A 24,282-nucleotide genomic window follows, 5' to 3' on the forward strand; every position below is an offset into this window, starting at 1 on the left:
AGAGAAATTTCATTTGACCCAAAACAGAAACAATATTACGGTACATCTTATATGCAACAGAAATTCCGACTGATCATGATTTTTCGTGGTCAGGACAGTTTGGGGATGAAAGTGGTCGCCAGTAAAGTGCAGGGCAATAATGTAACAAAGTGTTTTATAAATATTTTCCAAATCAACCTGCTGAGACATTCCTCTGGAACAGGTGGGACTTGTACCGTGGCCTCCTGGCTCTGAGGTAGAGACACTTTCTTGTTCACCTTGAGCCATTTCATACTGTTGCCCAAGATCCATTTCATCTTTGTATCTTTTCAGGCCCTCCTACCCCCATGGGGACCGTATGGTTGCAGTTTGATTGGAGTATATCCTGTCAACCAGCGAGAAACTGATTTTAATAAAGAAATATATAATAAAAAGTGCCAAAACAAATCAAGGAATTTGAAGAGCAAGTTCCGTTGATATTAGACCAAGTTTCTGCATTCTTTAATAATAGTTTATAAATAGTATATTGGAAGTCCTCACCCTCGCCAAAGTTTTTGTTCCCCAAATTACAATATCTTAATGAACATAGTTAGTTCATTAAGGAGGCTCTTCAAAGCTGAGGATGGAACTTTCCACTCCCTTGTATGGCATGGGCAAAGACAAGAAGTCTATGACTGTAAATGTAGGAAAGCCTGGTTAAAAATAGGGGGAACAAGTCAGAATCTCCCAAAATTGAGGGAAAAAGAAATCCAATATTCCCCTGCAAATTGAAACAGAGTTCTGAACCTTGCTGATGAACAGCAATGTCATTATTTCCATGCATCTGCATGTCATTGTTGGCCCCACTCACCTACTTCTAAGTAGCATCCAATTGCTGTTCTACTTCTCTGGGAAACCAGGCAGCACAAATCACTGAGATTAGAAACAAAGCAGTTTCTTGGATGATGCCACTCATTGCTTGCTTCTCCAGGCCTTTGCCCAATTTGGTCTTCACCACAGCCTCCCTGTACGCTCCATGGACACAGTCTTTCCTCACACATCACCAACGTGGTCCCATCATCAAGACTGCTTTGGAGGAATCACTCAATCACTTCAATGTTTCAGCCTTCTACCTTGGAAATCAGCGACACCTATCTCTTGTGTGCTTCTGCAAGGTCACATTACACATAGAAAGAATATGCATCTGTACAGGATATCTTATGGCTCTTAGCTTCATTTCTGAGCACTCACATTACATACTTACTTGGAGACTGGCAGCCTCTGTGGCTTGCATTGCTTTTGACCACATGGGAGAGGCAGCACCTCGTCATGGTTTGAAGGACTGAACAGATAAGGGGGTATACATATTGCTGTTTGGCACCATGCTACATCAGTGTTGCACCTTTAATATGTGCCAGCAGTTTATGTGGCAAACAGACTGCATGTTTCAACCAATAGGTCATGTGTGAAAGTCAGAGCAGTCCTTAGTGGGGTCACCAGGACTGCAGTTAGTCGGGGATCACCACTACAGTAGGCCAATGGACTCATCCAATTTTAGTCCAGAGTCCTGGCCACATTCAGCCAGGTGCTTGATCCTACCAGAGTTCAGGATTTGTGTCTTTTCAGTGCAGGATTCAGGCCACGGTTCAGTCCTGCTGGACAAGTGCAACTAATCCAGGGATTACATGTACATCATGTGCATTGGACAAATCAATCCTGCAGTGCGACAAAGGGAGGGATATGTTAACTGTGATTGGAACTGGTGGTGCAGAGGAAAGGTGCTCCTACTGGGTGAGCTCAGAGGACAGGAAGGGTTGTAGTTTGGGAGAATGAGGTGGGTAAGAGCTATTCAGTGGAAGTGATACAAAACTGAGAGTTGCAGTCCATGACCCTTAATGCGATGAGTGTAGAGGGACAGAGTTACAGTGAGTGGTGGCCCTGAGAGAAGATAATGCAGAGCAGAATATCATTAACCTTCCTCCTGCACTGCTGTGCGTTGAGGTTCACCTGGGACATGGCACTGACCTGGCCAAGGCTGGCAGTGTCTAGTAGCATGGTCTCCTTTTTTTTAGATTAGATTACTTACAGTGTGGAAATAGGCCCTACGGCCCAACAAGTCTACACCGACCCTCCGAAAAGCAACCCACCCAGACCGATTCCCCTACCACTACGGGCAATTTAGCATGGCCAATTCACCTGACCTGCACATTTTTGGACTGTGGGAGGAAACCGGAGCACCCGGAGGAAAACCACACAGACACTGGGGGAATGTGCAAACTCCACACAGACTCCACACAGACAGATGCCTGAGGCTGAAATTGAACCCAGGTCTCTGGTGCTGTGAGGCAGCAGTGCTAGCCACTGTGCCACCGTGCCGCCCAACAAGTTATAGAACAGGTCTCTTTTCAACGATCCCATCTACTAGCCCCTCGGGCCCTCTCAGTAAATTGAGGAGCTAACTTGCGATTCCAGTCCATTTCCTTAAGGATAATTGTGCAGGACCAGAGTATGAAGGGCACCTCCCAGCTCGCGATGGTTTAAGTGCTGTGGAACTAGGGTTCAAATATGGTGCCAATGACATGTACATTGCCCCCACTGCTGGGACTTTGCGATGTTCCCTTGAAGCTGCAAATATGTGCAGCCGCTCCAATATTTTATGCATGGCAATTGGCATCGGCACACTAAACACAGCACTGACTTTCATTTCGGGAAGTTGCTGCTGCCTCCGAGCAACGGAGGCTCACACAGCCAGGAAGAAAATTAAAGGAAACACTGGGGTGGGCACCACAGTTTCTCCTTATTGCACAATTCCATGAGACATGCACCAAAGAGGCAGTTAACTAATGATTGAGCTGAGGAGTGGGAGATAGTGTGAGAAAAGCTGCTATAGGACAAGGCAAACTGGATGAACTCAATTTCAATTGGGAAAAACTTTGTCAAATCAAAAGGGAAAATTCAGTCCAAAGTTTTCAAAATAAAGAAACTTACATGTCAGCATGCTGTAGAAGTTTGTAAATATTTGTAAAAAATTAGAAACATTCTATTGTTTACCAATGAAACAATTAAATGGTTTCTTGAAGTCATTCACAGGTATTTGCAATCTATTTACTCGTAGATGGAGAGACGATTTTATTAAAGATGTTTATTCTTTGTAATCACCCATCTTAAGCTGTATTAATAAAACTTCAGAAGGTGCCCCTATTAAATCAGTCAGTGAAAATTTCCTAATGATAAAGCAATTCTATGCTATTACACTGTCAATTTTGCTGGAAAATTTTATATTTGATTATACGTGAGGTTCAGGTGCAAACTTAAATTACAACTTTGTCATGGGAAAACAATGCATTTCAAATATCATTTGCACTCAGATTACATAAAACAGAAACTCTATATTCCCCTTTCTAAAATTATTTTTCATTGTGCCCAGTTTCTAATGGATATGAGTTGACAGCACGACGTTTGCTGAAATCATACTGAAGTCCTATTTAGTGCTTGGAAAATTATGTGGAGGTTGTGTGTGTTTGGGGGACAGGTTGAAGGTGCTCCCAGTGATGCTTGGCCACCAGGGCTGAATTGTGTCCGGGTACAAACTTTATATGATCCTGTGAGTTCTTCGTACTGTCACAAATGGAAAGAATTAAATTTTCACTTAACCTTGACATCAAAAATGTTAACAAATAACTTTCCACTTTCTTTACTTAAGACTGGCAGCAGAATCCCAAATTTGCATTGTTCAATAACTGGTTTTATGAGATAACATTCACAATCTAATTTACCATTTTAGACAACAAAAAGCAAGTGCTAAATGTGGAAATGACTCACAAACCCCTGATAGGACCATGGGTTGGATTCTTGGTTTAAGATATTGTCAATCAAGGGAAATATAGATAGCGTAAGCATCCTTCAAACCGCTCTTCAGTAGGATGTCTGTCTGAAGGCTGGTCCTCAGTGATAACTCACTAAACCGTGGCAATAGGTAAGGCTTGGAGGCAGAGCACCAGTCGATCTCAGCCAGAAAAAAGATTGAAGCCCTTGTACTGTTGACACTAATCAGTTCTACATCCACGACAGCTCCTTCTGGAGGACAGGAAGGCATGGTTCGTGGAGTGGGAGGGAGAATGGTAAACAATAATCGATTTATTTTGATTTCCTGCAATATGTAAATTGTGCCCTAGCAGCCTTTTTTTTTAAGGCATATAAAAATAATGGGCTAAATTTTATGGAGTATACAGGTGGGGAAGGGTGATTCTTCACTGCTGACTGGAGAGCAGGTGAGAGACCCTGTGTTGCCTCATCGGGGAGGGCCGCACTGGTCTAATGTACCACTTAAGCATTTGTGGCCACCACTGGGCCTTTCTAGAGATCTAGGACTGTGAAGGTGCAAAATCCCTCCTTATGACAGCTGCTGAGCAATTGGAGGCTGACCACTCTTTTCAAACTGGAAGGACAGCCACCAAAGTCTCAAGGTCACAAAGGGGCCTAAGTAACATCAAGACAAATTTTGTAAAGTAGGGCGAAGGGTGTAGGGGATCTGGTAGAAAATGCATGGGGATAACTTTGTATGGGGACATCCCATTTCTGAAGTCATGTCCTTTTGATCAGGTAGTGAATGTCTTTGAACATGACAGCCCATGGCCCCCCTCTCGGAGAGACCACAAGCAAGCCAGACAGTCATAGAAATGTACAGCACAGAAACAGACCCTTCGGTCCAACTCGTCCATGCTGACCTGATATCCCAACCAAATCTAATTCAGTCCTACCTGTTAGACAGGCCACTTACAAGGATCTTCAGACCCATCCACCACTGACTTGACACCAGCAGTGGTGGAATGAGGCCCATGAGTAAGCATTATTTGGCCTCTCGAGTTTCAGCTGACAGCCAGGCTGAGAAGTCCAAACACTGGCCTTCCTGCCTTTGGCTTAATTCTGGTGAAGGTGGAATAGGAGAGGAATTCAGATACTATTGTTCCTAATTTAATGGTCTTCCTTATTACAAACATACCACAAGAGAGGAATAAAACTTAACCTTATATATGAGGAAAAGTAGCTGGTGTCATGTGACTGAGGGGTGTAGTGAGAGGCTTGAAAGTACATTTGTAGATTAGACATTACCTGATTGTCATTAGCAGCAAATATTTTTTCAATGCCATGTAATTAGTTAGGATGGACCTTTTTAGGTACTTTAGGAACCAATCACACTGCATTGGTGATGATGCAGTGGTCACCAATGCATGATAACTCAGTGATAACTCACTAAACCGTGGCAATAGGTAAGGCTTGGAGGCAGAGCACCAGTCGATCTCAGCCAGAAAAAAGATTGAAGCCCTTGTACTGTTGACACTAATCAGTTCTACATCCATGACAGCTGACAGCCAGGCTGAGAAGTCCAAACACTGGTCTTCCTGCCTTTGGCTTAATTCTGGTGAAGGTGGAATAGGAGAGGAATTCAGATACTATTGTTCCTAATTTAATGGTCTTCCTTATTACAAACATACCACAAGAGAGGAATAAAACTTTTCAATACTGGTCAAAACTTTTTCAAATCACTTTTAATTAAAAGAGCTCAAGCATTCAAAGGAATATTTAATACTCCCATAGTGAAGTGACATTTTTAGACTTAGTTAATCTTTAATCTAATCTTAAAACTGAGTTTGAACTTGTCAATCAGTTTGATAAACCACACTGCAGACGTTTATGTGCCTCTGATTTCTACTACACCAATTCTCAATAAGTTGTTATTCTGGTTCTATTTTGTGACAGTAGTAATGACTTTGTAACAATGTGAATAGGGGACAAATTTGAGATGAAAATGCCAGAAGTATGTTGTTCCGTTGAATTCAAATGACAGTGTGCAAAATTATGAGGGGCCTAGATGCAGTGGTTTGAAACTTCAATTATCAGAGAGGTCAATAACAGGAGACATAGATTTAAAGTTTTTGGTGGAAAGATCAGAGAGAAGTTGAGGAGAAATTCTTTGTGCTTAGAGGGTATTGGGAATCTGGAGCTCACTGCCTGAAAGGGCCTGAAGCTTTCTTCATGCTTGACAAATACTTAAATATGCACTTGAGGTTTTTCAATCTATGTGGATAAAAACCAAGATTTGGAAAATGGAATTCGACTTTGTGTTCTCCATGCCAGTTGAAAATGAGTCAAATAGCCCCCTCATGTGTCATCAGTCTTTTTTGTGCCAACCTGACCATTTTACCGTTGCCAATTCAAGCCACTTGCTGTTTCTTGTGTGTTTTTATGTGAGATTTTGAAACAGTGCTCTTCCCACTAAAATTTGAAGCAAAAACAGCATTTGTCTTAATGTATTGAATTTAACATAAAGTTATGTTTTAATGTTGGGGGTTCTGGTTGCAGATGTGGACAAGTTATGCTGAGTGCTACTAATCTTAAAGGACGTCACTTGTTAACACTCAAGGATTTTAATGGTGAAGAAATAAAGCAACTGTTGTGGACATCAGCTGATCTGAAAATGAGAATTAAAGACAAAGGCGAGGTAAATGGGAGTATCATAACGTCAGTGATACTAGAAATTTAATTTCTTTGTATTGATTCGCAGATGTCTTCTATTCATTTTGAGAGATTGCCCTCCTCTTCTCAGAGGGCTGTGGTGCAATATTTAACATCAGAGGTCTTCTTCCACACTTAGTCTGGACTGAGTTGGGTTCTGTTCTGTGGAGAGAAAGCTGAGTTAACATTTTGGGTCCAGTGACCCTTCAGAACTGATTATAGCTGGGATAAGATTGGTATATGCTAAAGAAGGAGTAGGGGAAGGAGTAAACAATAGGTGGCAATGGAACCCAGAGCCTGAGAGAATGTATAAGGACTGCTAGTGGATGACAATGGATAGTTTGTGGTAGCAGTCCATGTGCTGAGAAGGTGTGGGGGTTGGGTAAGGACATGGGAGAAGGTGCTAAGCTTGCCCTATCTCTCGGGCTTCCATCTCTACCTTTCGTTGACTACCGTGCTTTAGGAAAATGAAATCATGTTCCGCTGCCCCCTTCAGTAAAACTCAGATGTCAAAATTCCAAAATATTAGTTAAATCTGAATTGAATTAACTTTGATTTAACTGTACTTGGATTTTTTTTGCCAACTTTGGCCACTGCTATTGCTTGTGCCAGGTGAATGCAGTTGCAGACCTAGTTGCAGATAACTCCTGAACCATTGTAAAATTCACGTGAGATTCATCTCTTACTTTCACCCTCACCCATCCTGGGTGTTTTGAGGGGTTCTTCAGTCCAGTAATTATTAGTGCAGTGTATTTGCAACATTTGTTTGATGTTACTGTTGTAAAACTCCCTCCTAATCTTAGCTCCTGTTCTATTTTGTGGATTACCACAGGCACTCCCTTTACTTCAAGGGAAATCTATTGCCATGATTTTTGAAAAAAGAAGCACTAGAACAAGAATTTCTACAGAAACAGGTAAGAGCGTATTCTCCAACCAATGAAGGAATTTTGTGTATATATTTTACATGCAAAATGGTGATTTTTTTCTCAGTTAAAGAGAAATGGGCATTGGATTTTGTTAGAAAAGGCTAGAGTATAAAAAGTAAAGAAGGTTTACTGAGTTATATAGAGGCTATAACTTGAGTACTGTGTGCAGTTTTGGTCTCCTTACTCAGGAAAAGGATCTCCTTGCTGGAAGGTGTACAACAAATGTTTACGAGACTGGCTCCAGGATGAAGAGATTTTCATGTGAAAAGACACTGAGTCAATTAGGATTAGATTTTTCTGACTTTTTTAGAAAAAGCAATGATCTAATTGAAAAACATCATTTGTTTTAATGGTCTTGACAGGGTAGATGCTGAGAAAATAGTACTTTTGGCTGGAGAATTCAGACCACATGCCTGCAATCTCCAAAAAAGGAGTGAGATGATAAGTTTCATTCCTCAGAAGTTTGTGAATCTTTTTGGAATTGCATGCCCCAGACAGTGACGAGCATTTTGTCACTGTGTACGTTCAAGAGAGAGTTTGATCAATTTTTGGGTATTAATGGGTTTTGAGAATTTTGTGAGAAGGTGGAGTCAATGCAGAAGATTGACCATGATCTTGCAGGACCAAATGGTGCACTCCAGCTGCTATTTCTTACTTCCTTATTTCCTTATAAACGTCACAGTGAGGGTGCAGGGCACCACCAATAGATATAAAGAGTAAGTCACTAAGTGCATAATTCAAGTAACATTAAAGGTTTTAACATAAATGAAATGGAAATTTGAACCTGAGTAACAAAATTCTAAACAAGCTTGAAGATAGGAGTTACTTACTTTCAATTATTAATAGAGATGAAGTCATATTTGTGAACCATTTGATGTGTCACAACACAATCAATGGACACTGTTGATGTCAGTAAATTTGAAACAAGCAACCAATGGTGCCCTTTTTAAGAAACATGTCAAACTCATGGAACATATTGCCACAGCCAGCTGTGATGGCCAAGTCACCATGTGTATTTAAGACAGAGATAGGTTCTTGATTAGTAAAGGAATCATGGGTTATGGGAGAAGGCAGGAGAATGATGTTGAGAAACATATGATTTGGAGATGCCGGTGTTGGACTGGGGTGTACAAAGTTAAAAATCACACAACACCAGGTTATAGTCCAACAGGTTTAATTGTAAGCACACTAGCTTTCAGAGTGTCTCTCCTTCATCAGGTGATCACTATCACCACTATCACCTGATGAAGGAGCAACGCTCCAAAGGCTAGTGTGCCTCCAATTAAGAGAAAGTGAGGACCGCTGGAGATCAGAGCTGAAAAATGTGTTGCTGGAAAAGCGCAGCAGGTCAGGCAGCATCCAAGGAACAGGAGAATCAACGTTTTGGGCATGAGCCTGAAGAAGGGCTTGTGCCCGAAACGTCGATTCTCCTGTTCCTTGGATGCTGCCTGACCTGCTGCGCTTTTCCAGCAACACATTTTTCAGCTGCTTCCAATTAAACTTGTTGGACTATAACCTGGTGTTGTGTGATTTTTAACGAGAAACATATCAGCCATGATTGAATGGTGGAGCAGACAAAGTGGGCCAAATGGCCTAATTATGCTCCTATATCATATGGTCTATGGTCAAACAGACACAGGCATTGCAGACCTATTATCAGAAGTTCTGAGAAAAGGTATTCTTTAATATTAAAGCACAACAGACTCAATGAAACCTAGCAATAAGTCAGTAATGTATTTAACAATGGGAATGTAATCATTTGAGAAGTTATATCAACATTGGGTCTGTAGCTGAGTTTTGCAAATGGTAGGATCGCTACTGTGTTTAGATGATATCTAACTAACTAGCCAGGATAAATGAAGCTGGAGAGGCATCTTAGAGATGACAAAAGAGTTGGAAAAACAGTGTAAATGGAAAAATTACTGACCAGTAACGATAATTACAAATGTGTATAGTTTGCATCACTGCAATCTCCTTATTAATGATACACACCTACCTCCTTGCAAAGCCCCCTGCATTAGTTGTATTGTCATTTTGCTTTGTTACTTGTTTAGTTCCACAGAAGGTTCTTCTGACAACTTGTAATTTGTTTTCTACATCAATTTAAGAAATCTGAGAAAAGTAGAATCTGCACACATTTGATACACTAATCCTGAGCTGCTTTTTTCTAAAATTTCAGGCTTCTGAAGCCCTAACATAGATCGTCCCAAAATTAAAGAGCTTTAATCATCACACCAAGGCAGTTCTCAGAATGTAATTATCTTGTTACTGATTCCTAGCATCAAAACATTGCAACATTATTTGTCTATTTCACAAAGGTGACTGACTCTCTGGACAAACAATTAAATCATTTACTTTCTTATCATTTAGTGAGTCAACAAAAGAATGACAAACACATGTAGGAAAGTAAATGTAAAAATGCCACTCAAAAATTGCACTCAAACTGTGTGTGCACTTAAAATTATTGTCTTTTTAGATTAACTGAAGTAAAACATTCTTAAAGTATTTCAACTATCATGCAAAAGTGTTGCATCTTGTCAGTAACTTGATGTGCTATAACTAAAAGTTCACGGTCTATTCAATAGGTATCCGTGGAAAGTTACAGAAAAAGTCAAACTTCCAAGTGAAAAGAAAGAAATTTTATTCATAGTGAGTGTTTCATAGCTTCTGAATGCCTTTACATTTGTTAAATTGATTTTGGAGAATAGTTAATAGGTAAGAAATGAATAATCATCGGAGATTTTAACCTTGCAGTAAACTGAATCAGGCAAAAATGTGCTAAAAGGCAGAAATGCTGTGAGCACCTGCATAGACACTAAGTGAGTAGGCATTAAGAAACAAAACGATGGTAAAACCACTCCAAGTCAATGGGTGGTGGTTAAATTATCTCTCATTGGAGATGGTCATTGCCTGACATTTGTGAGGAGTGAATGTTACTTGCCACTCAGCCCAAGCCTGAATATTGTCCAGGTTTTATTGCATTTGAACGTGGACTGCTTCAGCATCACAAATGGTGTTAAACATTGTGCAATAATCAGCAAAATTCCTATTTCTGACCTTATGATGGAGGAAAGGACATTGATGAAGTAGTTGAAGATGGTTGGGCACTGGATCTAGGATACTACCCTGAGGAACTCCTACAAAAATGTCCTGGAGCTGAGATGACAGACCTCCATTAACCTCACCATCTTCCTGTGTCCCAGGTATGACTCCAACCAGGGCAGAGTTTGCATCCTGATACCCATTGATTCCAGTTTGACGATGACTCCTTATTCCCATACTTGGTTGAACACAGACTTCGTATCAAGAGCTGTCACTCTCACCTCACTTCTGGAATTCAACTCTTTTGTCCATGTTTGAACCAATGAGGTCAGGAGTTGAGTGGCCCTGGTGGAACCCAAACTGGGTATCACTGAGCAGGTTATTGCTGAGCAGGTGCTACTTGACTGCACTGTTCATGACATCTTCATCACTTTACTGATGATCAAGAATGGACTGATAGGGCAGTAATTGGCTGGGTTGGAGTTGTCCTGCTTTTTATGTATAGGACATACTTGGGCAATTTTCTACATTGTTTGGTAGATTCCAGTATTGTAACTTTACTGAATGAGCTTATCTAGGGGAGCTGCAGGTTCTGGAGCGTACGTCTTTAGTACTATTGCCAGAATGTTGCCAGGACCCATAGCATTTGCAGTATCCAATGCCTTCAACTGCTTCTTGATATTAGATAGGGCAAATTGAATTGGTTGAAGACCGGTATCTATAATGTTGGGGACCATTGGAGGATGCCATGATGGGTCATCCACTCAGCACATCTAGCTGATGATTGGTCCAGACTTATCTTTTGCACTGATGTGTTAGCCTCTTCCATCCATTGAGGATGGAGGTATTTGTAGGGTCTGCTCCGCCAGTAAGTTGTTTAATTGCCCAGGACCATTCATGACTGAATGTGGCAGGACTGCACAGCTTAGATCTGATCTGTTTAGTTGGGATGGCTTTGATTTGTCTGTCACTTGCTGCTTATGCTGTTTGGCATGCAAGTAGTCCTAGGAGTCGAGAGTGTGTTCCTGGAAAAACACAGCAGGTCAGGGAGCATCCAAGGAGCAGGAGAATTGACATTTCGGGCCAGAGCCCTTCATCATGAATGAGGCTGGGAGCCTCGGGGTTAGAGAGATAAATGGGAGGGACTGGGGAGAAGATAGCTAAGAGTGAGGGTAATGATGGACGGAGGTGAGGGTAATGGTGATAGGTCGGAGAGGAGGGCGGAGCAGGTAGGAAGATTGACAGGTGGGACTGGTCATGAGGATGGTGCTGAGCTTGAAGTTTGGAACTGGGTTAAGGTGGGGGGGTAGGGGAAATGAGGAAACTGATGAAGCCCACATTGATGCCCTCGGTTTGAAGGGTCCCGAGGTGGAAAATAAGGCATTCTTCTTCCAGGTGTTGGGTGGTGCAGGAGTAGCAATGGAGGAGGCCCAAGACCTGCATGTCCTCGGCAGAGTGGGAGGTGAGGTTGATTGGTGCGGGTGTCCTGGAGATGTTCTCTAAAGCACTCTGCAAAAAGGCGTCCAGTCTCCCCAATGTAGAGGAAACGCATCGGGAGCAACGGATACAATAAATGAAATTTTTGGAAGTGCAGGTGAAACTTTGATGGATGTGGAAGGCTCCTCTGGGGCCTTGCTGGAGGTGAGGGGGTAGGTGAGGGTGCAGGTTTTGCAATTCCTGCAGTGACAGGGGAAGGTGCCAGGAGGGGAGGGTGGGTTGTTAGGAGCAGTGGACCTGACCAGGTAGTCACAGAGGGAACGGTCTTTGTGGAAAGTGGATGGAGGTGAGGAGGGAAATATATCTCTGGTGGTGGGGTCCATTTGTAAGTGGCAGAAATGTCGGCGGATGATGTGATTTACGTGGAAGTTAGGGGGCTGGGTGGAAGGTGAGAACCAGGAGGGTTCCGTCCTTGTTGCGGTTGGAGGGGTGGGGTTTGAGGGCGGAGGTGCAGGACGTGGATGAGATATGTTGGAGGGCATCTTCAACCACATGGGAGGGGACATTTTGGTCTTTAAAGAAGGAGGCCATCTGGTGTGTTCTGTGGTGGAACTGGTCCTCCTGGGAGCCGATGTGGTGGAGGCAGTGGAATTGGGAATATGGCATAGCATTTTTGCAAGAGGTAGGGTGGGAGGAGGTGTAATCCAGGTAGCTGTGGGAGTTGGTGGATTTGTAAAAAATGTCAGTGTTGAGTAACTCCTCGTGGATGGAGATGGAGAGGTCTAGGAAGGGGAGGGATTTTTCAGAGATGGTTTGGTGTCTTCACCAGGTTGACACCTCATTTTCAGGTATGACTGGTGCTGCTCCTCGCATGCACTCCTGCACTCTCTATTGAACCATGGTTGATCCCCTGGCTCAATGGCAATGGTTGAGTGAGGGATAAGACAGGCCTTGAGGTTGCAAATTGTGCTGGAGCACAATTCTGCCTTTGATGGCCTAGAGTGCCTCCTGAATGCCCAATCTTGAGTTGCTAGATCTATTTGAACTCTGTCCCATGTAGCACAGAGATAGTGCCACAGAACATGACAGAGATGTGAAGGCAGGACTTCACAATGATGGTGGAGTGGTCTCTCTTACTGATACTTCATGGACAGATGCAGCTGCAACTGGCAGATTGCTGAGGATGAAGTCAAGTATATTTCTCCCGCATGTTGGTTCCCTCTCCCCCTGTTGCGGACCCAGTCTTACGCCTTTGCCACTCTCATTGCTTCCTCCAAATGTTGTCCAATATGGAGGAGTACTAATTCATCAGCTGAGGGAGGATGGTGTGCGGTAACCAGCAGGAGGTTCAATGAAGTAACTAAGTGTTACTAAGGAAGGATATACTGGCCCTGGAATGGGTCAGGAGGAGATTCACAAGAGTGATAGCAGGAATGAAAGGCTTAACATATCCAAGATAGAAATTGGGAAAAAGATTATGACTTTATGGGCTGCTCCTTTCATGAGATATTTTCAGTGTTGGAGCTGATTTCCTGAAATTCTAGGAATAGTAATTACGGTTTTATAAGCTGTTGCATTGTTTGGGAAGTTTCGGGAACCAAACAGATCAAAACAACAGCAATTTAAAAAGGAGAATGACAGACAAAGGGCAGTGACCGCATGGGAAGTGATTCAAACGGACAAAGAAATCTACCCTGCTGTCTGATTCAGCAGTAACCTGCACAGCTGCTGTCTTTGCTGTTTGGTTTCAAGTATCTCTGGACATCAGAGGGTTTGTTCTAAGAAAAATAAACCAACTTCAAAATTCACAGCTGACCTTGGAGAAACCTGTACACTCAAACCAGCAGAGCAGCTAAATAGCTTTTTAAAATATAACCTTGCTGTTTTTCTTTTGTAAATCAAGAATAGTGAGAAGAGTGTGTTCTTTTCTGATTATGTGTTTTTATTGAGATCTGTCTCTTGATTAAACTTTAAAAGTATAAAACATAGGTATTCAACTAGCTTGGAGCAGTGCTTTTAGACTGTGCCCTTTTCTGGGTCAGTAAATTGTAAGGTGCAAAGATGGCCTTTAGTAGAGTAATGTGCTCTTCCTGTTGGATGTAGGAGATTAGGGAGAGTTTCCATGTTACTATGATGTCTGCAGAACGTGTGTTTGGTTGCAAATCCCACTGGATCACATGGATCGGTTGGAGTGAAGTTAGAGGCAATGAGGAACTTAGTGGAGCTAGGTGTCATAGAATCATAGAGATGTACAGCATGGAAACAGACCCTTCGATCTAACCCGTCCATGCTGACTAGATATCCCAACCCAATCTAGTCTCACCTGCCAGCACCTGGCCCATTTCCCTCCAAACCCTTCCTATTCATACATCCATCCAAATGCCTTTTAAATCGGAAAGATGTTGTGAAACTTGGAAGGGTTCAGAAAAGATTTACAAGGATGTTGCCAGGGTTGGAGGATCTGAGCTAAAGGGAGAGACTGAACAGGCTGGGTCTGTTTTCCCTGGAGCGTCAGAGGCTGAGGGGTGACCTTAGAGAGGTTTACAAAATTATAAGGGGCATGGATAGGATAAATAGGCAAAGTCGTTTCCCTGGGGTAGGGGAGTCCAGAACTAGAGGGCATAGGTTTAGTGTGAAAGGGGAAAGATATAAAAGAGACCTAAGGGGCAACTTTTTCACGCAGAGAGTGGTACGTGTATGGAATGAACTGCAAGAGGATATGGTGGAGGCTGGTACAGTTGCAACATTTGGATGGATATATGAATAGGAAGGGTTTGGAGGGATATGGGCTGGATGCTGGCAGGTGGGACTAGATTGGGTTGGGATATCTGGTCAGCATGGACAGGTTGGACCGAAGGGTCTGTTTCCATGCTGTACATCTCTATGACTCACTCTCTCAGCGGAGCAGGTAACGGCTGTCTGGTGGTGTTTTTTTAAAGTCACTGTATAGTCCAGTTATTGTATTTTTAACGGCTAAAATTTAAAGTTTTTTTTAAGCGCCTCGTGGACCTGGAAGCTGGTGTCGCGCTAGCTTACCTGGGAAGGTTTTTATTCTTATAAAAGCGCGCAGGCGAGGAACCCGAGGCACTACAGGGGTAGAGCCTCCCACCCGCCCTCCTCCTCTAACCTAATAATAAGACCCGTTGTGACAAGCAGGTAAGTGCTGCATTTTGCTTGTTTGTTTCTTTAGATCTAGTTTTTAAAGTTTACCTTTTAGAGGGATGGCAGCGAAGGCAGTGCAATGTTCCTCTTGCAACATGTATGAGGTGAAGGAAGCCATTAGCGTCCCTCCTGATTACACTTGCAAGAAGTGCACCCATCTCCAGCTCCTCCAAGACCGTGTTAGGGAACTGGAGCTGGAGTTGGATGAACTGCGGATCATTCGGGAGGCAGAGGTGGTCATAGATCAGAGCTTTAGGGAAGTAGTTACTCCGAAAGTTATAGAGAGATGGGTGACAGTGAGGGGGAGTGGGAGGAAGCAGCCAGTGCAGGGACCCCCTGCGGACATTTCCCTCAAGAACAAGTATACCGTTTTGGATACCTGTGGGGGGGATGACTTACCAGGGGTAAGCAACGAGGTTCAGGCCTCTGGCACGGAGCCTGTCCCCGTTGCTCAGAAGGGAAGGGTGGTGAAAGGTAGAGCGATAGTTATTGGGGACTCAATAGTGAGGGGCACAGACAGGCGGTTTTGCGGGGGCAACAGAGACTCACGATTGGTATGTTGCCTCCCAGGTGCAAGGGTACGTGATGTCTCTGATCGTGTTTTCCGGGTCCTCAAGGGGGAGGGGGAGCAGCCCCAGATCGTGGTCCACGTTGGCACCAACGACATAGGTAGGAAGAGGGGTGAGGTTGTTAGACAGGCTTTCAGAGAGCTAGGTTGGAAGCTCAGAGCTAGAACGAACAGAGTCGTTGTCTCTGGTTTGTTATCCGTGCCACGTGATAGAGAGTCAAGGAATAGGGAGAGAGAAGAGTTAAATGCGTGGCTACAGGGATGGTGCAGGAGGGAGGGATTCCGGTTTCTGGACAACTGGGGTTCTTTCTGGGGAAGGTGGGACCTCTATAAACAGGATGGTCTACACCTGAACCTGAGGGGCACCAGTATCCTTGGGGGGAGGTTTGCTAGTGCTCTTTGGGAGGGTTTAAACTAACTCTGCAGGGGCATGGGAACCTGGACTGTAGCTTTAGGGTACAGGACCTTGAGTGTAGGGAGGTTAGGAACATGGCATCGATCTCGAAGGAGGGTGCCTGTAAACAGGAAGGTGGCTTGAAGTGTGTATACTTCAATGCCAGAAGTATAAGAAATAAGGTAGGTGAGCTTTGCAGCATGGGTTGGTACCTGGGACTTCGATGTTGTGGCCATTACAGAGACGTGGGTAGAACAGGGACAGGAATGGCTGTTGCAGGTTCCAGGGTTTAAATGTTTTAGTAGGGTCAGAGATGGGGGTAAAAGAGGGGGAGGTGTGGCGTTGCTTGTCAAGGATAGTATTACAGCAGTAGAAAGGGTGATGGAGGAAGACTTGCCATCTGAGGTAGTGTGGGCGGAGGTTAGAAATAGGAAGGGTGAGGTCGCCCTGTTAGGAGTTTTCTACAGGCCTCCTAATCGTCCGAGAGAATTAGAGGAAAGTATTGCGAGGATGATTCAGGAGAAGAGTGAAAGTAGCAGGGTGGTTGTTATGGGGGACTTTAACTTCCCAGATATTGACTGGGAAAGCTATAGCTCGAGTTCGTTAGATGGGTCGGTGTTTGTCCAATGTGTGCAGGAGGGTTTCCTGACAAAATATGTAGACAGGCCAACGAGAGGTGAGGTTATACTGGATTTGGTTCTAGGTAATGAACCAGGCCAGGTGTTAGACTTGGAGGTAGGTGAGCACTTCGGGGCCAGTGACCACAACTCGGTGACTTTTACTCTAGTGATGGAGAGGGATAAGTGTGCACTGCAGGGCAAGAGTTATAGCTGGGGGCAGGGAAATTATGATGCGGTGAGGCACGACTTAGGATGCGTGGATTGGAAAAATAGGCTTCAAGGGAAGAACACAAATGATATGTGGAGATTGTTCAAGGAACAGCTAATGGGTGTCCTTGATAAGTATGTACCAGTCAGGCAGGGAGTAAAGGGTCTTGTGAGGGAGCCGTGGTTTAATAAGGAATTGGAATCCTTTGTGAAAGGGAAGAGGGCGGCCTATGTAAAGATGAGGCGTGAAGGTTCAGTTGGGGCGATTGAGAGTTATAAGGTAGCCAGGAAGGATCTAAAGAGAGAGCTAAGAGCAGCGAGAAGGGGACATGAAAAGTCCTTAGTTGGTAGGATTAGGGTAAACCCCAAGGCTTTCTATAGGTATGTCAGGAATAAAAGGATGACTAGGGTAGGTATCGGTCCAGTCAAGGATAGTAGTGGGAAGTTGTGTGTGGAGGCGGAGGAGATTGCTGAGACACTAAATCAATACTTTTCGTCAGTATTCACTCAGGAACAGGACACTGTTGCTGATGTGAATATTGAGTCACAAGTGATTAGAATGGATGGCCTTGAGGTATGTAGGGAAGAGGTCTGGGGAATACTGGAAAGGATGAAAATAGATAAGTCCCCTGGGCCTGATGGCATTTATCCTAGGATCCTCTGGGAAGCTAGGGAAGAGATAGCGGAGCCATTGGCCTTGATTATTATGTCATCATTGTCTACGGGAATAGTGCCAGAAGACTGGAGGATAGCGAATGTGGTCCCCTTGTTCAAGAAGGGGAGCAGGGATAGCCCGAGTAACTATAGGCCAGTGAGTCTCACTTCTGTTGTGGGCAAAGTCTTAGAGAGAATTGTAAGGGATAGGATTTATGAACATCTGGATAGGAATATGTGATCAAGGATAGTCAGCATGGTTTTGTGAAGGGCAGGTCGTGCCTCACAAACCTTATTGAATTCTTTGAGAAGGTGACCAAGGAAGTGGACAAGGGTAAAGCAGTAGATGTGGTGTATATGGATTTTAGCAAGGCGTTCGATAAGGTACCCCATGGCAGGCTAATGCAAAAACTACGGAGGTATGGCATTGAGGGTGCATTAGAGGTTTGGATTAGGAATTGGCTGGCTGGAAGGAGACAGAGGGTAGTAGTTGATGGTATAGGTTCATCTTGGAGCGCAGTTACTAGCGGTGTTCCACAAGGATCTGTTTTGGGACCATTGCTGTTTGTCATTTTTATAAATGACCTGGAGGAGGGGCTTGAAGGCTGGGTGAGCAAGTTTGCGGATGACACGAAAGTCGGTGGAGTTGTGTACAGCGAAGAAGGATGTGGCAGGTTACAGCGTGATATAGATAAGTTGCAGAGCTGGACAGTAAGATGGCAAATGGAATTCAATGTAGTTAAGTGTGAAGTCATTCACTTTAGTAGGAGTAACAAGAAGATGGATTACTGGGCTAATGGTAGACTACTTGGTAGTGTGGATGAGCAGAGGGATCTTGGTGTCCATGTACACAGATCTTTGAAAGTTGCCACCCAGGTAAATAGTGCTGTGAAGAAGGCATATGGCGTACTGGGCTTTATTGGTAGAGGAATTGAGTTTCGGAGTCCTGAGGTCATGTTTCAGTTGTATAAGACTCTGGTGCGGCCTCATCTGGAGTATTGTGTGCAGTTTTGGTCGCCATACTATAGGAAGGATGTGGAGGCATTGGAACGAGTGCAGAGGAGGTTTACCAGGATGTTGCCTGGCATGGTAGGAAGATCGTACGAGGAAAGGCTGAGGCACATGGGGCTTTTCTCATTGGAGAAAAGAAGGTTTAGGGGAGATTTGATAGAGGTGTACAAGATGATTAGGGGTTTAGGTAGGGTTGACAGTGAGAACCTTTTTCCGTGTATGGAGTCAGCTGTTACGAGGGGACACAGCTTTAAATTAAGGGGTGGTAGGTATAGGACAGATGTTAGGGGTAGATTTTTTACTCAGCGGGTTGTGAGTTCATGGAATGCCCTGCCAGTAGCAGTGGTGGACTCTACCTCTTTATGGTCATTTAAGCGGGCATTGGACAAGCATATGGAGGTTATTGGACTAGTGTAGGTTAGGTAGGCTTTGGTTGGCGCAACATCGAGGGCCGAAGGGCCTGTACTGCGCTGTATTTTTCTATGTTCTATGACTCTAAATGTTGCAATTATACCAGCCTCCACCACATCCTCTGGCAGCTCATTCTATACACGTACCACCCTCTGCGTGAAAAGCTTGCCCCTTAGGTCTCTTTTATATTTTTCCCCTTTCACCCTAAACCTATGGCCTCGAGGACTCCCCCAACCCAGGAAAAAGACTTTGTCTATTTATTCTATCCATGCCCCTCATAATTTTGTAAACCTCTATAAAGTCACCCCTCAGCCACCAACGCTCCAGGGAAAACAACCCCAGCCTGTTCAGCCTCTCCCTATTGCTCAAATCCTCCAACCCTGGCAACATCCTTGTAAATCTTTTCTAAACCCTTTCAAGTTTCTCAACACCTTTTCGATAGGAAGGAGACAAGAATTGCACGCAATATTCCAACTGTGGCCTAACCAATGTCCTGTACAGCCGCAACATGACCTCCCAACTCCTGTACTCAACGCTCTGACCAATAAAGGAAAGCATACCGAACACCTTCTTCACTATCCTATCTACCTTCAACTCCACTTTCAAGGAGCTATGAGCCTTCACTCCAAGATCTCTTTGTTCAGCAACACTCCCTAGGACCTTACCATTTAAGTGTATAAGTCCTGCTAAGATTTGCTTTCCCAAAATGCAGCACCTCGCATTTATCTGAATTAAACTCCATCTGCCACTTCTCAGTCCATTGGCCCATCTGATCAAGATCCTGTTGTAATCTGAGGTAACCTTCTTCGCTGTTCACTACACCTCCAATTTTGGTGTCATCTGCAAACTTACTAACTGTACTTCATATGCTCCCATCCAAAACATTTATGTGAATGACAAAAGTAGAGGACCCAGCACCGATCCTTGTGGCACGTCCAGTCTGAAAATGAATCCTCTACCACCACCCTCTGTCTTCTACCTTTGAGCCAGTTCTGTATTCAAATGGCTAGTTCTCCCTGTATTCTGTGAGATCTAACCTTGCTAATCAGTCTGCCATGGGGAACCTTGTCGAATGCCTTACTGAAGTCCATATCGATCACATCTACTGCTCTGCCCTCATCAATCCTCTTTGTTACTTCTTCAAAAAACTCAATCATTTTTGAGACATGATTTCCCATGCACAAAGCCATGTTGACTGTCCCTAATCAGTCCTTGCCTTTCCAAATACATGTACATCCTGTCCCTCAGGATTCCCTCCAACAACTTGTCCACCACTGAGGTCAGGCTCACCGGTCTGTAGTTCCCTGGCTTGTCTTTACCGCCCTTCGTAAACAGTGGCACCACATTTGCCAACCTCCAGTCTTCCGGCACCTCACCTGTGACTATCGATGATACAAATATCTCAGCAAGAGGCCCAGCAATCACGTCTCTAGCTTCCGAAAGAGTTCTCGGGTACACCTGATCAGGTCCTGGGGATTTATTCACCTTTATGTGTTGGTGTGATGGATGGCAGGTGCAGGGAGGGAGATAAACCAAAGATACAGACAAGTTGATGAGTGACCTCCAGGAAAGGTAGGAGAGGGAGGCAGGCGGTATAGGAGTCTCCTGTGGCTATCCGCATCTCAAACAAGTATGCTGTTTTGGTAAATGTAGCGGGTGATGGACTCTTAGTGGAATGTAGCATTGAAGGGCTCATGCACGAAATGTCGATTCTCCTGCTCCATGGATGCTGCCTGGCCTGCTGCGCTTTTCCAGCAACACATTTTCAGCTCTGTAGCATTGACAGCCAGGTTTCTGGTACCAAGGCTGGCTTTAATGTAACAAGGAGTACACCAGGTTCCAGGCGATCGATTGTGATAGGGGACTCTCGACTTAGAGGCACAATCTGACGTTTCTGTGACTGACAGCGAGATGTCAGAATGGTGTACTGCCTCCCTGGTGCCAAGATCAAACTGCCAGGGAGATTTGCTGGTGCAGCTTGGGAGGATTTAAACTAGTACAGTGGGGGTGGGGGGGAGCAACAGATGGAGTGAACGGTCTAGGTCTTTTCCACAGATTGGAGGAGTCCAAAACTGGAGGGCATAGGTTTAAGGTGAGAGGGGAAAGATTTAAAATGGATTTAAGGGGCAACTTTTTCACGCAGAGGGTGGTCCATGTATGGAATGAGATAACAGAGGAAGTGGTGGAGGCTGGTACAATTACACCATTTAATAGGCCTTTGGATGGGTATCCAGAGCTTCGAGGGATGTGGGTCAAATGTTGGCAAGTGGGACAAGGTTACTTTAAGATATCTGGTCAGCATGAATTAATTGGATGGAAGGGTCTGCTTCCATGTTGTATATCTCTGTGACTCTATGAGGAATGTTTGAGGTCTCTGAGTCTATACTCAGTTGTGTTTAGAAGGATGAGGGGGAATCTAATTGAACCTTACAGTATACTAACTGGCCTAGACAATGGATTTTGGGAAGATGTTTCCATGAGCAGGAGAGACTAGGACCTGAGGGCACAGCCTTAAAGGAAAGACCCTTTAGAATTGGCATGAGGAGAAACTTCTTCAGCCAGAGAGTGGTGATTTTATGGAATTCATTGCCACACAAGGTCTGTGGATGCCAGGTCATTGAGTATATTTAAAACAGAGGTAGATAGGTAGATTCTTGATTGTCAAGGGCATCCAAGGTTTATGGGAAGAAGCGTGGAGAATGGGGTTGAGGAACTTATCAGACATGATTGAATGGCAGAGCAACTTGATGGGCCGAATGGCATAACTTCTGCTCCTGTGTCTTATGGTTGTTGACATAAAGCTATGAGGAGGGCACAAAGGCCAGACAGCCAAGAGGGCTAAGGCTACTCATAGAGGGCAACTTGAAAAGTTGATTGTTTTTCCAAATGAAGGTAAAATCCTTTTGGAAAGATACACTGTGTAAGAAGGAAAAACATAGATAGCAACAAGTCTGTGTGGGAATTAAGAAGACAAGATTTGCAAAACAGAGGAAGTAAGAAATGTTTCTGCTTTTTCAAATGAGTGTTCATGGAACTTAGAGCATATATGGAGAAGATAAAAAAAAAGGTTGACAGAAAGAAATTGGAAAGTCAAGAATCAAGGATAAACCTATTCTTGCAGAAACTTTTTATTTTCAAATTAGCAGCAATGTAGGAGGTCAACTTAATTTTCTAACCAGATACTTTGCTTCATGTAGGAACATGAGCCACTTGATATAACTTCAATAATCTGTTGCCAGGTCAGGAGCAAGTTGAAAATAATATAAAAGTTCAAAGAACCAAGCCAATTAGCAGTGCTATTCACAGATTCCTCTTAATTCAAAATTCCTTTGTTTAATCTGAAATTCTGCAAACAGCATTTCTCATTAAAATTTTAAAAATCACTAGTTAATGTCAAATCCATCCCATATGGAGAATGCCTAATGACATCTGCTGCTGAATCTTTGAAAGAGCAGTTTATCTTCAGAACTGACAGGTCCTATTTTGCTGTCAAAATAGGAATAAGTCACCAAAGAACTTGGAATCAACAAAATCATTTGAACTAAGTGAATTATAAAATAAATTGGCTGTAACTGTTATTGATTTTTTTAAAAAGATTTTATTGGACTTATTGAGTGACAAGCAAGCTGATTTAGTATCTGTTCAAGCACTTCCAATAATATCTTTTGTTGATATTTCACTAACAACTGCTCATTATGAAAGCTGAAATTCTATTAGTGGGGAACTCTGAGTTCACAATTTGACAACTTGAAATGGTTGATACATAATTGAGGGCATTAAAAGAATTTTGTTTTTGTAATTAACCTCTTGAGGTTTAAAAGCTTTGCTTTCATGAATGGGAGTTTTATTTTCACTATCAAGACTAAATAGTGAGAGCTGTCTTAGATGTTTACTTGATCTTCACATCACTTATGAGGTCTGTCCATCTTGAATAGGGTGCTGCACAAATTAAAATAAAGAACGGGTAATGTTTAGCATGGATAGAAGATTAATTAACAGAAAGCAAAGAGTGGGGATAAGTGGGTGTTTTTCAAGTTGGCAATCAGTGGCTAGTGGTGTGCCTCAGGGATCAGTGTTGGGACCTCAATTGTTTAGAATTTACATATAGATGACTTAGAGTTGGGAACTAAATGTAGTATGTTAAAGTTCACAGGTGACACTGAAACAAGTGCTAGAGCAAAGTGTGCAAAGGACACTGAAAGTCTGCAGAGGGATATAGATATGTTTAATGAGTGGGAAGGGATCTAGCAGATGGAGTACAATGTTGGTAACTATGAAGCTATCCATTTTGTTGGAAAAACAGCAAAATGAACTATCATTCAAATGATGAAAACTTGCAGCATGCTGCCGTACAAGGGGACTTGGGTGTCCTTGTGCACAAATCATGAAAAGGTGGTTTGTAGATGCAGCAGGTAATTAAAAAGGAATATGGATTATTGTCCTTTTTATGAAGTTTAAAAATAGGGAGGTTATGCTGCAGCAGTATAGGGCACTGGGGAGGCCATACCTGTGTATAGTTTTGGTCTCCTTACTTGATAAAGGATGTACTGGCACTGGAGGGAATTCAGAGGAGGTTCATTAGGTTGATTCCGGAATTGAGATGGTTCGCTTATGTGGAGAGATTGAGTAGGCTGGGACTATACTCAGTGGAACTTAGAAGAATGAAGGGCTGTCTTATAGGAAGATATAAAATTATGAAGGGAATAGGTAAGATAGAAGCAAGAAGTTGTTTCCACTGATGGGTGAAACTAGATCTAGGGGACATAGCCTCAAAATAAGGGAAGCAGATTTAGGACTGAGTTGAAGAAGAACTTCTTCACCCAATCTGTGGAAATCCCTGCCCAGTGAAGCAGTTGAGGCTATCTCATTGAATGTTTTTAAGACAAAGAAATATTTTTGAACAGCAAAATAATTAGGGGCGATGGTGAGTGAGCAGATAAGTGAGTCCACAAAAATATCAACCATGATCATATTGAATGACGGAGCAGGCTCAGTGGGCCAGATGACCTATTCCTGCTCCTATTTCTTACATTCTTATGTTAATAATGAGCGAATGGCCATAGTGTTGACATTGAAAGTATGAGGGGGTCACGAGAGATAATGAGTTGGGAGCTAATAAGGGGCATTGGGAGATAAGGGTTATGAAGGCTGTGCATGGTCGAACCTAAAATCTTCAAAATCACAAGAGAAGCTTTCCTACCATCCTTTATTGGCCTCATCTTCCCTCGTGGCTGCCTATACTCTGGTTCTGGATTCGCTGGGTTAAAAAAAGAAGTTATTATAATTTGAGAGACACTCATGAATAAACAAATGCAGTTTTCAAAGGAAGCTTGATGTTGAGTATGTTTTAAATTTTTATCCTGTTGTGGTCCTGAA

General features: G+C 43.3%; 1 protein-coding gene across 1 annotated transcript in view; it reads left to right on the forward strand.

The window, feature by feature from the left end:
• otc (ornithine transcarbamylase) overlaps positions 1-24,282 on the forward strand; it is a 78,680-nt gene that overhangs the window by 698 nt on the left and 53,700 nt on the right. Inside the window, exons 2-3 of the mRNA XM_072585119.1 lie at positions 6,322-6,460; positions 7,307-7,388. Of these exons, the coding sequence (XP_072441220.1) occupies positions 6,322-6,460; positions 7,307-7,388 (221 nt within the window). The remainder of the gene's footprint in view (positions 1-6,321; positions 6,461-7,306; positions 7,389-24,282) is intronic.

This window comes from Chiloscyllium punctatum, chromosome 15 (genome assembly GCF_047496795.1).
Source record: "Chiloscyllium punctatum isolate Juve2018m chromosome 15, sChiPun1.3, whole genome shotgun sequence".
NCBI lineage: Eukaryota > Metazoa > Chordata > Chondrichthyes > Orectolobiformes > Hemiscylliidae > Chiloscyllium > Chiloscyllium punctatum.